The 16,619-nt window shown below is 38.3% G+C and overlaps 1 protein-coding gene across 1 annotated transcript in view; it reads left to right on the top strand.

The window, feature by feature from the left end:
* The window catches only part of RGS22 (regulator of G protein signaling 22), a 160,496-nt gene extending 146,552 nt beyond the window's left edge, over nt 1-13,944 (top strand). Inside the window, exons 25-27 of the mRNA XM_081258376.1 lie at nt 12,391-12,484; nt 12,602-12,682; nt 13,826-13,944. Coding sequence (XP_081114502.1) covers nt 12,391-12,484; nt 12,602-12,682; nt 13,826-13,836 — 186 coding nt within the window. The 3' untranslated portion in view covers nt 13,837-13,944. The remainder of the gene's footprint in view (nt 1-12,390; nt 12,485-12,601; nt 12,683-13,825) is intronic.
* Nucleotides 13,945-16,619: the final 2,675 nt, after the last annotated feature.

Below are 16,619 nucleotides of genomic sequence, written 5' to 3'. Positions count from 1 at the left end.
ATGTAGTACACATATACAATGTAATACTCCTCAGCCATAAAAAAGAATAAAATAATGCTATTTGTAACAACATGGGTAGACCTAGAAATTATCATACTAAGTGAAGTAAGTCAGAAGAAGAAAGACAAATACCATATGATATCACTTATATGTGGAATCTAAAATATGACACAAATGAACTTATCTACAAAAGAGAAACAGACTCACAGACACAGAGAACACACTTGTGGTTGCCAAGGAAGGGGTGGTGGGGGAGGAATGGAGTGGGAGTTTGGGGCTAGCAAATGCAAGCTGGTATATATAGAATGGATAAGCAATAAGGTCCTACTGTATAGCACAGGGAACTATGTTCAATATCTTGTAACAAGCTATAATGGAAAACAGTATTTAAAAGATTGTATGTATGTGTGTATATGTATAATATATATATAACTGAATCACTTTGCTGTACAGCAGAAGTTAACACAACATTGTAAATCAGCTATACTTCAATTTTTTAAAACTATATGGGATGCAGCAAAAGCAGTTCTAAGAGGGAAGTTTATAACCATATAGGCCTTCCTCAAGAAAGAAGAAAAATCTCGAATAAACAACCTAACCTACCATCTACCTTCTTTAGTTAGATAAAGAAGAACAAATGCAGCCCAAAGTCACAGAAGGAAGGAAATAATAAAGATCAGAGAGGAAATAAATAAGATAGAGACCAAAAAAGTAAAAGATCAATGAAACCAAATACTGGTTTTTGAAAAGATAAACAAAAGTGATAAACCTTTAACAAGACTTACCAAGAAAAAATGAGAAAGGGCAATAAATAAAATAAAATAAAATCAGAAATGAAAAAGGAGAAGTTACATTGGCACCATAGAAATACAAAGGAGTATAAGAGATTACTACAAACAATTATATGTCATTAAAATGGACAACACAGATGAAATGGACAAATTCCTAGAAATGTACAATCTCTCAAGACTGAATCGGAAAGAAATAGGAAATATGAACAGGCCAATTAACAGTAAAGAAGTTGATTCAGTAATCAAAAAGTTCCAGGACCAGATGGTTTCACATTTAAATTCTATCAAACATTTAGAGAACAGTTAACACCCATCCTTCTCAAACTATTTCAAAAAATTGAAGAGGAAGGAATGCTTCCCTACTCAATCTATGAGGCCAGCATCACCCTGATACCAAAACTGGACAACGATATCACACATGAAAAAATTACAGGCCAATATTACTGATGAGCATAGCTATGAAAATCCTCAACAAAATATTAGGAAACTAAATTCAACAATACATTAAAAGGATCTTACACCATGATCATGTGGCATTTATCCCACTGATACAAGGATGGTTCAGTATTTGCAAATCAATCAATGTGATACACCACATTAACAAACTGAAGAATAAAAATCATATAATCATCTCAATAGATGAAGAAAAAGCTTTTAACAAAATTCACATTTATGATAAAAATACTCAACAAAGTTAGTATAAAGGAACATACCCCAACATAATAAGGCTATATATAACAGGTGCACAGCTGACATCATACTCAGTGATGGAAAGCTAAAAGCAATTCCTCTGAGATCAGGACAAAGAAAAGTATACCCACTCTGGTCACTTTTATTCAACATAGTATTAGAAGTCCAAGCCACAGCAATTAGGCAAGAAAAAGAAATAAATAGAATCCAAATTGAGGAAGAAGTAAAACTGTCACTGTTTACAGATGGTATGATACTATATATAGAAAATCCTATAAACACCACCAAATAACTACTAGAACTCGTCAGTGAATTCAGTAAAGTTGCAGGATACAAAATTAATATACAGAAATCTGTTGCATTTCTGGACAGTAACAACAAACTACCAGAAAGAGAAATTAAAACAATCCTATTCACAGTCACATTCAAAAGAATAAAATATCTTGGAATAAATCTAACAAAGGAGATAAAAGATCTGTACTGAGAAAACTACAAGGTACCTATGAAAGTAATTGAAGATGACACAAACAGATGGAAAGATATACTGTGCTCATGGATTGAAAGAATTAATATTGTTAAAATGACCAAATACCTAGGCAATCTACAGATTCAGTGCAATGCTTATCAAAATACCAATGGCATTCATCACAGAAATAGAAGAAATAATTCTAAAATTTGTGAGAAACACAGAAGACCTCGAATAGCCAAAACACTTGTAAGAAAGAAGAACAAAAACAGGAGTTGTCACACATCCCTCATTTCAAACTATACTACAAAGCTACAGTTTTCAAAACAGTATGGTACTGGCACAAAATCAGACACATATATCAATGGAACCAAATAAAGAGCCCACAAATGATTCCACACTGCTATGGGCAATTAATCTATAACAAAGGAGGCAAGAATATATAATGTGGAAAAGACAGCCTCTTCAGTAAATGGTGTTGTGACTTCCCTGGTGGTCCAGTGAGTAAGACTCTGTGCTCCCAATTCAGGGGGCCCGCGTTCAATCCCTCATTGGGGAACTAGATCCCTCATACATGCTGCAACTAAGAGTTCGCATGCCACAACTAAGAGTTTTCATGCCGCAACTAAGATCTGGTGCAGCCTAAATCAATCAATCAGTAAACATTTTTTTAAAAATGGTGTTGGAAAAACTGAACAGCTACATGCAAAAGAATCAAACTGGACCACTTTCTGACACCATATACATAAATAATCTCAAAATGGATTAAAGGCTTAAATATAAGACCTGAAACCATAAAACTTCTAGAAGAAAACATAGGCAGTACATTCTTTGACATCTGTCTTAGTAAAATTTTTGCAGTCAAATGCTCTACCACTGAGCTGTACCCCCTGTCTTAGTAAAATTTTTGGATATGTCTCCTTAGGCAAAGGAAACAAAAGCAAAAATAAACAAATGGCACTACATCACACTAAAAAGCTTATCCACAGTGAGGGAAACTATCAACAAAACAAAAAGGTCACCTACTGAACTGGAGAAGATATGTGCAAACAATATATCCAAAGGGTTAATATCCAAACTATACAAAGAACTCATACAACTCTATATTGAAAAAGCAAACAACCCAAGTAAAAAATGGAACAGAGGTTCTGAATAGATATTTTTTCAAAGAACACATATGAGTGGTCAACAGGCACATGAAAAGATGCTCAACATCACTAACCATTGGAAAATGCAAATGTAAATCACAATGAGGGACCTTCAAGATGGCAGAGGAGTAAGATGTGGAGATCACCTTCCTTCCCACAAATACATCAAAAATACATCTACGTGTGAAACAACTCCTACAGAACACCTACTGAACGCTGGCAGAAGACCTCAGACTTCCCAAAAGGCAAGAAACTCCCCAGGTACCTGGGTAGGGCAAAAGAGAAAAGGAAAAACACAGACAAAAGAATAGGGACAGGATCTACTCTTTTGGGAGGGAGCTGTGAAGGAGGAAAAGTTCCCACACACTAGGAAGCCCCTTCACTGGCAGAGACAGGGGGTGGGTGGGGGAAAGCTTCAGAGCCACGAGGAGAGTGCAGCAGCAGGGGTGCAGAGGGCAAAGCGGAGAGATTTTCGCCCAGAGGATCAGTGCCGACCAGCACTCACCAGCCTGAGAGGCTTGTCTGCTCACTTGCCGGGGTGGGTGGGGGCTGGGAGCTGAGGCTCAGGCTTCAGAGGTCAGACCCCAGAGAGAGGACTGGGGTTGGCTGCATGAACACAGCCTGAAGGGGGCTAGTGCACTACAGCTATCCAGGAGGGAGTCCAGGAAAAAGTCTGGAACTGCCTCAGGGGCAAGAGACCATTGTTTTGGAGTGCGCGAGGAGAGGGGATTCAGAGCACTGCCTAAATGAGTTCCAGAGACAGGCACGAGCCACGGCTATCAGCACAGACATGAGAGATGGGCATGAAACACTAAGGCTGCTACTCCAGCCACCAAGAAGCCTGTGTGAAAGCACAGGTCACTATCCATACCACCCCTCCCAGGAGGCTGTGCAGTCCGCCACTGCCAGGGTCCCGTAATCCAGGGACAACTTCCCTGGGAGAGCACACGGCACGCCTCAGGCTGTTGCAACATCACGCTGGCCTCTGCCACCACAGAGGAATGCCCTGCGTTCCGTACCCCTCACTCCCTCCGGCCTGAGTGAGCCAGAGCCCCCTAATTAGCCGCTCCTTTAACCCCGTCCTGTCTGGGTGGGGAATAGACGCCCTCAGGCGACCTACACGCAGAGGCGAGGCCAAATCCAAAGCTGAACCCCAGGAGCTGTGCGAACAAAGAAGAGAAAGGGAAATCTCTCCCAGCAGCTTCAGGAGCAGCGGATTAAACCTCCACAATCAGTTTGATGTACCCTGCATCTGTGGAATACCTGAATAGACAATGAATCATCCCAAAATTGAGGCAGTGGACTTTGGGAGCAACTGTAGACTTGGGGTTTGCTTTATGTATCTAATTTGTTTCTGGTTTTATGTTTACTTTAGTTTAGTATTTAGAGCTTATTATCATTGGTAGATGTGTTTATTGATTTGGTTGCTCTCTTCCTTTTTTATTTTTATATATATATTTTTTCCTTTTTCTCTTTTTGTGAGTATGTTTGTGCATGTTTCTTTGTGTGATTTTGTCTATATAGGTTTGCTTTTACCATTTGTCCTACAGATCTGTCTGTCCTTTTTTTTTTTTTTGGTATAGTTTTAGCGCTTGTTATCATTGGTGGATTTGTTTTTTGGTTTGGTTGTTCTCTTCCTGATTTTTTTTATTACATTTTTATTTTTAATATTACTTTTTAATTTTTATTTTACTAACATTATTTTATTTTATTATATTTTTTCCTTTCTTTCTTTCTTTTTTTTTTTGACCTTTACTTCTGAGCCAAGTGGCTGACAGGATCTTGGTGCTCCGGCCGGGTGTCAGGCCTGAGCCTCTGAAGTGGGAGAGCCAAGTTCAGAACATTGGTCCACCAGAGATCTCTGGCCCAACATAATATCAAATGGCAAAAGCTTTCCAGAGATCTCCATCTCAACGCTAAGACACAGCTCCACTCAACAACTAGCAAGATATAGTGCTGGACACCCTATGCCAAACAACTAGCAAGACAGGAACACAAACCCACCCATTAGCAGAGAGGCTGCCTAAAATCATAATAAGTTCACAGAAACCCCAAAACACACCACCGGACGTGGTCCTGCCCACAAGAAAGACAAGATCCAGTCTCATGCACCAGAACACAGGCACCAGTCCCCTCCACCAGGAAGCCTACAGAGCCCACTGAACCGACCTTACCCACTGTGGGCAGACACCGAAAACAATGGGAACTAGGAACCTGCAGCCTGCAAAAAGGAGACACCAAACACAGTAAGTTAAGCAAAATGAAAAGACAGAGAAGTACACAGCAGACAAAGGAGCAGGGTAAAACCCCAACCAGACCAAACAAATGAAGAGGATATAGGCCGCCTACTTGAAAAAGAATTCAGAGTAATGATAGTAAAGATGGTCCAAAATCTTGGAAATAGAGTGGAGAAAATAAAAGAAACGTTTAACAAGGACCTAGAAGAACTAAAGAGCAAACAAACAATGATGAACAGCACAATAAATGAAATTTAAAATTCTCTAGAAGGAATCAATAGCAGAATAACTGAGAGAGAAGAATGAATAAATGACCTGGTAGATAAAATAGTGTGAATAACTACCCCAGAGCAGAATAAAGAAAAAAGAATGAAAAAAATTGAGGGCAGTCTCAGAGACCTCTGGGACAACATTAAAGGCACCAACATTCTAATTATAGGAGTCCCAGAAGAAGAAAAAAAGGGACTGAGAAAATATTCGAAGAGATTATAAATGAAAACTTCTCCAGTATGGAGTAGGAAATAGTCAACTCCAGGAAGCACAGAGAATCCCATACAGAATAAATCCAAGGAGAAACAAGCCAAAACACATATTAATTAAACTATCAAAAATTATATACAAAGAAAAAATATTAAAAGGAGCAAGGGAAAAGCAAAAAATAGCATACAAGGGAATCCCCATAATGTTAACAGCTGATCTTTCAGCAGAAACTCTGCAAGCCAGAAGGGAGTGGCAGGACATATTTAAAGTGATGAAGGGGAAAAACCTACAGCCAAGGTTACTCTACCCATGAAGAATCTCATTCAGATTCGACGGAAAATCAAAACCTTTACCGACAAGGAAAAGCTAAGAGAATTCAACACCACCAAACAAGCTTTACAACAAATGCTAAAGGAACTTCTCTAGGCAGGAAGCACAAGAAAAGGAAAAGACCTATGATAACAAACCCAAAACAATTTACAAAATGGTGATAGGAACATACATATCGATAACTACCTTAAATGTAAATGGATTAAATGCTCCAACCAAAAGACATAGACTGCCTGAATGGATACAGAAACAAGACCCATATATACACTGTCTACAAGAGACCCACCTTAGACTTAGGGACACATACAGACTGAAAGTGAAGGGATGGAAAAATATCTTCCTTGCAAATGCAAATCAAAATAAAGCAGAGTATCAATACTCATACCAGACAAAATCGACTTTAAAATAAAGCCTATCATAAGAGAAAAGAAGGACACTGCATAATGATCAAGGGATCAATCCAAGAAGAAGATATAACAATTATAATATTTATGCACCCAACATAGGAGCAACTCAATACATAAGACAAATGCTAACAGCCATAAAAGGGGAAATCGACAGTAACACAATCATAGTAAGGGACTTTAACTCCCCACTTTCACCAATGGACAGATCATCCAAAATGAAAATAAGGAAACACAAATTTTAAATGATACATTAAAAAAGAAGGGCTTAATTGATATTCATAGGACATTCCATCCAAAAACAACAGAATATACTGTTTTTCCCAAGTTCTCATGGGACATTCTCCAGGATAGATCATATTGTGGGTCACAAATCAAGCCTTGGTAAACTTAAGAAAATTGAAATCATACCAGGTATCTTTTCCAAAAACAAAGCTATGAGACTAGATATCAATTACAGGAAAAAATCTGTAAAAAAAAAAAAAACACATGGAGGCTAATCAATATACTACTAAATAACCAAGAGATCACTGAAGAAATCAAAGAGGAAATCAAAAAATACCTAGAAACAAATGACAATGAAACCACGATGACCCAAAACCTATGGGATGCAGCAAAAGCAGTTCTAAGAGGGAAGTTTATAGCACTACAATCCTACCTTAAGAAACATCTCAAATAAACAACCTAACCTTACACCTAAAGTGATTAGAGAAAGAAGGAAAAAAAACCCCAAAAGTTAGCAGAACAAAAGAAATCATAAATATCAGATCAGAAATAAATGAAAAAGAAATGAAGGAAATAGTAGCAAAGACCAACAAAACTAAAAGCTGGTTCTTTGAGAAGATAAACAAAATTGATAAACCATTAACCAGACTGATCGAGTAAAAAAGGGAGAAGACTCAAAAAAATAGAATTAGAAATGAAAAAGGAGAAGTAACAACTGACACTGCAGAAATACAAAGGCTCATGAGAGATTACTACAAGCAACTATATGCTAATAAAATGTACAACCTGGAAGAAATGGACAAATTCTTAGAAAAGCACAACGTTCTGAGACTGAAGCAGGAAGAAATAGAAAATATAAACAGACCAATCACAAGTACTGAAATTAAAACTGTGATTTAAAATCTTCCAACAAACAAAAACCCAGGACCAGATTGCTTCACAGGCGAATTCTATCACACATTTAGAGAAGAGCTAACACCTATCCTTCTCAAATTCTTCCAAAATATAACAGATGGAGGAACACTCTGAAATGCATTCTATTAGGCCCCCATCACCCTGATACCAAAATCAGACAAAAATGTCACAAAAAAAGAAAACTACAGGCCAATATCACTGATGAACATAGATGCAAAAATCCTCAACAAAATACTAGCAAAGAGAATCCAGCAGCACATTAAAGGGATCATGCACCATGATCGAGCGGGGTTTATCCCAGAAATGCAAGGATTCATCAATATACACAAATCAATCAATGTGGTGCTCCATATTACCAAACTGAAGGATGAAAACAATATGATCATCTCAATAGATGCAGAAAAAGCTTTAGAGAAAATACAACACACATTTATGATAAAAAAAAAACCATCCAGAAAGTAGGCATAGAGGGAACTTACCTCAACATAATAAAGGCCATATATGACAAACCTACAGCCAGCATTGTTCTCAATGGTGAAAAATTGAAACTATTTCCACTAAGATCAGGAACAAGACAAAACTGCCCACTCTCACCACTATTATTCAACATAGTTTTGGAAGTCTTAGCCACAGCAATCAGAGAAGAAAAAGAAATAAAAAGACTACAAATTGGAAAAGAAGAAGTAAAACTGACACTGTTTGCAGATGACATGATACTGTACCTAGAGAATCCTAAACATGCCACCAGAAAACTACTAGAGCTAATTAATGAATTTGGTAAAGTAGCAGGATACAAAATTAATGCACAGAAATCTCTTGCATTCTATACACTAATGATGAAAAATCTGAAAGAGAAATTAAGAAAACACTCCCGGGGCTTCCCTGGTGGCGCAGTGGTTGAGAGTCCGCCTACCGATGCAGGGGACATGGGTTCGTGCACCGGTCTGGGAAGATCCCATATGCCGTGGAGCGGCTGGGCCCGTGAGCCATGGCCGCTGAGCCTGCGCATCCAGAGCCTGTGCTCTGCAGAGGGAGAGGCCACAACAGTGAGAGGCCCGCGTACCGCAAAAAAAAAAAAAAAAAAAAAAAAAAGAAAACACTCCCATGTACCACTACAACAAAAAGAATAAAATACCTAGGAATGAACCTACCTAAGGAAACAAAGACCTTTATGCAGAAAACTATAAGACACTGTTGAAAGAAATTAAAGATGATAGAAACAGATGGAGAAATATACCATGTTCTTGGATTGGAAGAATCAACATTGTGAAAATGAGTATACTACCCAAACAATCTACAGATTCAATGCATCCTTATCAAACTACCAATGGCATTTTTCACAGAACTAGAGCAAAAAATTTCACAATTTGTATGGAAACACAAAAGTCCTGGAATAGCCAAAGCAATCTTGAGAAAGAAAATGGAGCTGGAGGAGTCAGGCTCCCTGACTTCAGAGTATACTCTAAAGATACAGTAATCAGGACAGTTCGGTACTGGCACAAAAACAGAAATATAGATTGATGGAACAGGATAGAAAGCCCAGAGATAAACCCACACACATATGGTCACCTTGTCTTTGATAAATGGGGCAAAAATATACAATGGAGAAAAGACAGCCTCTTCAATAAGTGGTGCTGGGAAAACTGGACAGCTACATGTAAAAGAATGAAATTAGAACACTCCCTAACACCATACACAAAAACTCAAAATGGATGAAAGACCTAAATGTAAGGCCAGACACTATCAAACTCTTAGAGGAAAACCTAGGCAGAACACTCTATGACATAAATACAGCAAGATCCTTTTTGACCCACCTCCTAGAGAAATGGAAATAAAAACAAAAATAAACAAATGGGACCTAATGAAACTTCAAAGCTTTTGCACAGCAAAGGAAACTATAAACAAGACGAAAAGACAACCCTCAGAGTGGGATAAAACATTTGCAAACCAAGCAACTGACAAAGGATTAATCTCCAAAATATACAAGCAGCTCATGCAGCTCAATATCAATAAAACAAACAACCCAATGCAAAAATGGGCAGAAGACCTAAATCGACATTTCTCCAAAGAAGATATACAGATTGCTAACAAACACATGACAGGATGCTCAACATCACTAATCATTAGAGAAATGCAAATCAGAACTACAATAAGATATCACCTCCCTTCAGTGAGAATGGGCATTATCAAAAAATCTACAAACAGGGCCTCCCTGGTGGCGCAGTGGTTGAGAGTCCGCCTGCCGATGCAGGGGATACGGGTTCGTGCCCCGGTCTGGGAGGATCCCATATGCCGCGGAGCGGCTGGGCCCGTGAGCCATGGCCGCTGGGCCTGCGCATCCGGAGCCTGTGCTCCGCAACGGGAGAGGCCACAAGAGTGAGAGGCCCGCATACCGCAAAAAGAAAAAAAAAAAAAAAAAAAAATCTACAAACAATAAATGCTGGAGAGGGTGTGGAGAAAAGGGAACCCTCTTGCACTGTTGGTGGGAATGTAAATTGATACGGCCACTATGGAGAACAGTATGGAGGTTCTTTAAAAAACTAAAAATAGAGCTACCATACGACCCAGCAATCCCACTACTGGGCATATACCCTGAGAAAACCATAATTCAAAAAGAGTCATGTACCACAATGTTCATTGCAGGACTATTTACAATAGCCAGGACATGGAAGCAACCTAAGTGTCCATCAAGAGATGAATGGATAAAGAAGATGTGGCACATATATACAATGGTATATTACTCAGCCATAAAAAGAAATGAAATTGTGTTATTTGCAGTGAGTTGGATGGACCCAGAGACTGTCGTACAGAGGGAAGTAAGTCAGATAGAGAAATGCAAATACCATATGTTAACACATATATATGGATTCTAAAAAAAAATGAAAAGAAAACAAATGGTTCTGGAGAACGTAGGGTCAGGACAGGAAAAAAGATGCAGAAATAGAGAATGGACTTGAGGACATGGGGAGGGGGAAGAGTAATCTGGCACGAAGTGAGAGAGTGGCATGGACATATATACACTACCAAATGTAAAATAGTTAGCTAGTGGGAAACAGCTGCATAGCACATGGATATCAGGTAGGTGCTTTGTGTCCCCCTAGAGGGGTGGGATAGGGAGGGTTGGAGGGAGACGCAAGTGGGAGGAGATATGGGGATATATGTGTACATCTAGCTGATTCACTTTGTTATACAGCAGAAACTAACAGCATTGTAAAGCAATTGTACTCCAATAAAGATGTTAAAAATAGTAAATAAAAATAAAACAAGAAACAACAAATAACAAGTTTGGCAAGGATGTGCAGAAAATGTAACACTTGTACACTGTTGGTGGGAATGTAAATTGGTGTAACCACTCTGAAAAACAGTATGGAGAGTCCTCAAAAACTTAAAACTAGAACTACCATAAGATCCAGCAGTTCCACTACTGAGTATTTGTGAAGAAAACAAAAACATGAATTCTAAAAGATACATTCACCCCTATGTTCATTGCAAGATTATTTACAGTAGCCAAGATATGGGAGCAACCTAAGTGCCAATCAATATATGAATAGATAAAGAAGAAGTGATACACACACACACACACACACACACACACACACACACACACACCGGAATATTACTCAGCCATAAAAAGCAATGAAATCATGCCATTTGTGATAACATGATGGACCTATGGGGTATTATGCTAAGTGAAATAAGTCAGAGATAGACCAATGAACAAAACGGAACCAAACAGAAACAGAGTCTTAGACACCGAGAACAAACGGGTGCCAGGGGGGAGGGTATTGGTAGGAGGAGAGAAATAGGTAAGTGGTAGTGAGAGGTAGAAACTTTCAGTTACAAAATAAATGAGTCACAGGTATGAAATATATAGTGTGGGAATATAGTCAATAATTATGTAATATCTTTATTGTGACAGATGACAACTAGACTTATCATGGTGATCATTTTTAATGTATAGAAATATTGAATCACTGTGTTGTGCACCAGGAACCAGCATGGTGTTGTAGGTCAATTATACTTCCAAAACAAACAAACTCATAGATAAAGAGATCAGATTTGTGGCTACCAGAGGTGGAGGGTGGAGGGAGGGTGCGTTAGATGAACGTAATCTAAAGTACTAATTTTCACTTATAAGATAAATAAGTACTAAGTAGGTAATGTACAACATGATAAAAATAATGAACACTGCTGTATGTTACAAATGAAAGCTGTTAAGAGAGTAAATCCTAAGACTTCTCATCATAAGGAAAAAATTCTTTTTTCTATTTCTTTAATGTTATATCTATATGAGATGATGGGTGTTTTCCAAACCTCTTGTGATCATTTCATGATGTAAGTCAAATCATTATTGTTGTACACCTTTAACTTAAACAGTGCTATATGTCAATTACATCTCAATAAAACTAGAAGAAAAATTAAATTATTAAAAATTTAGGTCAAGGCTATAGAAAAATCCCTTTACTTCATCATAAATATATCTACATAAATGTAGATCCATAATAATTTTTGTTACCCAGTTAAAAGTTTAAATCAGTAAGTTCTGTTTATGAAAATACATATAAATTTTTGAAATGTGCACGTTTCTTTATATGTGTTCTTCTAGAGTAAATGGTTTAAATGAGGGAGCTGATATTATCTTATATTCAGTTTATTTCCTGGGGCAAATATTTCCAAAATTAATTTTGAAAATCGTTTTTTTAGCCAACCTGGTGCTACTCAAAGTACATAGAAGCCTTAGAACAGGAAAGGATTCTTCTTAAAATTCAAGAAGAAGTAGAAAGAAAGTTGTTTGCAGGTAATTTTTGCTCTTTGCTTACAGGGTTGCTTTGTTATCTTCTATTACAGATTAATATTAGCGGACTTTGTTAATTATTACTTCACTGTTTCCCTTATTTCTCTTATTTTTGTGCAGCCACACCATCTTTTACAAATTTCAAGTCTACTGCTTCCGCTATGTCTTTGAAAAAGACCATATCTTCCCACAACATCCAGAGTGAGTTTCATGTGATAGTCTATCTTCAGTTCTTTCTTCCTTATTGTTAGAACTCTACCTCTCACTTGGCCATCTGGAGAGGGTAGGAAGGGATGAGGACTGATTCCTTCCCAACTGCTCTGACCCCCAAGTTAGGAGAATTTCAGAGTGTGTGTGTTCCGTCTGTCTCTGTTTTTTTCTCCTCTGCTGATGAGGAAAGACTATGACATATACCCGACACTACATCCTATTTCCAGAGTGACAGCACTCATGGAAGTGTATACGCTGCTGCTGATAGGTACAAGATAAGTCATAGACTGAATTGATCAGTCCCATCCATGTCCCTCTGACTCACACACTAATGTACATGCACACCTGCACAGTGCACACACAAAACACACACACACACACATACACTTACACTCTCCAGTAACAAATTGATGGCTAGGAGCACCTTGCCTCCCTTCCGAATGGCACAGTCTCCTGAATAGGAAGGCCCCTGGGGAATGATAATTTATTGCTTCTATCTACTCCTTATCTAGTCTTCTCTTCCACAAAGAACATTTATGGAAGAGTGGGCTTAGTTTCCCAAGGTTTCCCAAGCTGAATTTTTCTAAGTTCCACTTTCCCAAGATGGGAATATAAGAAAGACCTGAAAATCAAGCTGGGGTCCTTCTCTCATACAGATACTGATGTGATTATACAGTTTTGATACTAGCGTTAGAGTTTAACAATGCCCTTACAAAGTAGTATACTAGTATAATGTAATGTATGTGTAACCCATTGACCTAATACTTAGAGAACCCAGTAAAAGCCCCCTTTCTCTTATCTTCCATGTTGTAGCTTAGATTTTTGTTTCTGAATATTCTTAGTTTTCTGGTTCTTGGGAGAGTTTGATGAGCAGGCCTTTATGCTCTTAGCCTGCTCATCATTTTTCTCTTCTGATTTATCCTACCCACTGTGCCCTCTGGCAGTTTCCCCACCCCTTAGACCAACCTCACAGTCCTTCCAACATTTAGGGTGTGCTGACACATTTGTTAACTTTTTTGATCCTTCTTACAACTCTGTGTACGTTTCTGTTTTTGTTGGTTGGGATTTAAATTTTCTCTAGCAGCTTATGTTTCAATCATTTCTTCTTCTTCTTCTTCTTCTTTTTTTTTGCAGGAATTCTTTAAACCAAATTTAACTAACATGGAAGCTCAAGTAAGTTTTTGACGGTCTGCTTTAGAGCAAGCCTATCATCTAAATAAAGTTTAGCTTGTTTTACTTCCACAGTTTGAAAACAACGTCTCTTCTGTACACACGACATACAAGACTATTAAAAATTTTTTTAACTTATTTAGGATAAAATGACTTCTATCTAGGTTAGAAGAATCAAAATGTTTTGCTTACCGCCCACATTAAGGAACTATGTTTTGCTCCTCAAGTAGTCTTGCAACAAATATTCCTTGAGCACTCACTTTACGGTTGACCCTTGCATGACACAGGTTTGAACTGCACCGGTCCACTTATATGCAGATATTTTTCAATAGTAAACATTACATTACTACAAGATCTGTGGTTGGTTGAATCCACAGATGCAGAACTGCACATACAGAGGAACCATGGATACAGGGGCTTACTATAAGTTATACACAGATTTTCAACTTTGTGAAGGGTTCAGTACCCCTACCCTCTGTGTTGTTCAAGGATTAGCTGTATTTGGTTAGCAGATATATTCAGCAAGTGGTTAGGGGACTAGTATTCCTAGCAATAAATTGACCCAAAACATAGAGGGAAGAGCCTTCCCCACCTTATACCTATCCCTATCCCACTCTAAAGAAACCGTGTATTAAAGCAGTGAGAACCAGACTTTAGTGTGCATAAGACTCACTGTAGGGCTTCCCTGGTGGCGCAGTGGTTGAGAGTCCGCCTGTTGATGCAGGGGACACGCGTTCAAGCCCTGGTCTGGGAAGATCCCACATGCCGCGGAGCGGCTGGGCCCGTGAGCCGTGGCCGCTGAGCCTGCGCGTCCGGAGCCTGTGCTCCGCAACGGGAGAGGCCACAACAGTGAGAGGCCCGCGTACCGGGGAAAAAAAAAAAAAAGACTCACTGTAACATTTGCTAGCAATGCCGATTCCTGGGCTCACTCTCTGAGAGTCTGATTCAGTAGTTCTTGAGCAAAACCCAGGAATCTCCCTCTTTAATGGACATCCTACTTGTGTGTGTGATATGGGCATTCCTCAGACCACTCTTTGAGATAAACTGTTAGGGTAGCAAGAGAAGACCTTTAAAAGGCAAAAGTCCTCTTATTAACTGGAGTTACACTTATCGCAGAGAGAACCCAGACATACATCCTCCTATCCTCTTTCCTGGAGGGAAAGGAGAATCTGAAATAAATGATCTGGGAGGATGAACCTTCACCATCTCTTGGCCTCAGGACTCAGAAGCTCCAAGGACTGTGACCTGGCTTAGCAGGTTGGAAGCCTTAGACTTTCACCTTATTATGATCCCAGAAAGTATATTCAAAATAGGAACTACCATTCCTAATTCTCTAAAGAGTTAGACATTGTAAAGGGGGGAAGCATCAGGAGACACACTTCAAAGATCATTTTTCTTCTAAAGCAGTGCTTTTTTGGACACTTTTTTTAAAGCATTGGAACCCTGTAGTTGCCTCTGCTCCCATACTCCTCTATACCCCATATTGGCCAAGAAGTTTGTATCTCTTTTCCATTCATTGCCCTTGTTTTTTTTTTTTAATTCCATTCCTTTTCTGCCTTCTTTTGATTTTAACTGAGCATTTTATGTGATTCCAGTTTCTCTCTTAGTGTATCAATTATACTTCTTTTTAAAATTTTCTTGTTGGTTGCCCTAGAGTTTGCAATATACATTTACAGCTGATAAAAATCCACTTTCAAATAATACTCTGCTGCTTCATGGGTAATGCAAGTACCTTTTAACAGAATTTTCCAATTTCTCCCTCCTGTCGCTTATCATATTGCTGTCAATGAATTCACTTATCCATAAGCTATAATCACTGAATGCATTATTGCTGTTATTATTTTAAGCAAACTGTTTTCTCCTAGGTCAAGAAAGAATAAGAAAAATAAAAGGTATTATTTTACCTTCATTTATTCCTTCTCTAATGGTCTTTCCTTCTTTGTGTATATCTGAGTTTCTGACATACCATTTTCCTTCTCTCTGAAGAACTTCTTTGAAAATTTCTTTCAAGGAAGGTCTGTTGTTTGCCTTAGAACATCTTTATTTCTCCTTAACTTTTGAAGGATAATTTCACCAGATAAAGAATTCTAGGTTACTGGGGTTTTTTCTTTCAACCCTTCAAATACTTCACTCTCTTCTTGCTTGCATTGTTTCTGAAGAGAAGGCAAATGCAATTCTTTTCTTGTTCCCCGGCTTCTTTCAAGATTTTCTCTTCATCTTTGATTTTCCACAATTCAAATACGATATGTCTAGGTGTAGATTTTTTGGTATATATCCTGCTTGTGATCTCTGAGCTTTCTGGATCAGTAGTTTCATGTCTGTCATTAATTTTGGAAAATTCTGTCATTATTACTTCAAATATTTCCTCTGTTCCTTTCTTTTTTTTCTTCTGCTATTTGTATTACATATATGTTGCACCTTTTGTAATTGTCCCATAGTCCTTGGATATTCTCTTCTGTCTTTTTCATTGCTTTTTTCCTCTTTGCATTTCAGTTTTGGAATTTTCTACTGACCTCTTTTCAAGCCCACTGATTCTTCCCACAGCTGTATCTAGTCTAGTGATGAACCCATCCAAGGCATTCTTCATTTCTGTTTCAGTATTTTCAATTACAAGCATTTCCTTTTGATTCTCTGTTTGAATTTCCATCTCTCTGCTTACATTATTCAGACGTTCTTACGTATTGTACACGTTTTTATTAGATCTGTTAGCTTTTTTTTTTTTTTTTCTGTACGCGGGCCTCTCACTGTTGTGACCTCT

The sequence above is a fragment of the Mesoplodon bidens genome (genome assembly GCF_964165515.1).
Source record: "Mesoplodon bidens genome assembly, chromosome: 16".
Taxonomy (NCBI): Eukaryota; Metazoa; Chordata; class Mammalia; order Artiodactyla; family Ziphiidae; genus Mesoplodon; species Mesoplodon bidens.
This window is presented reverse-complemented; position numbering and strand designations above follow the sequence as displayed.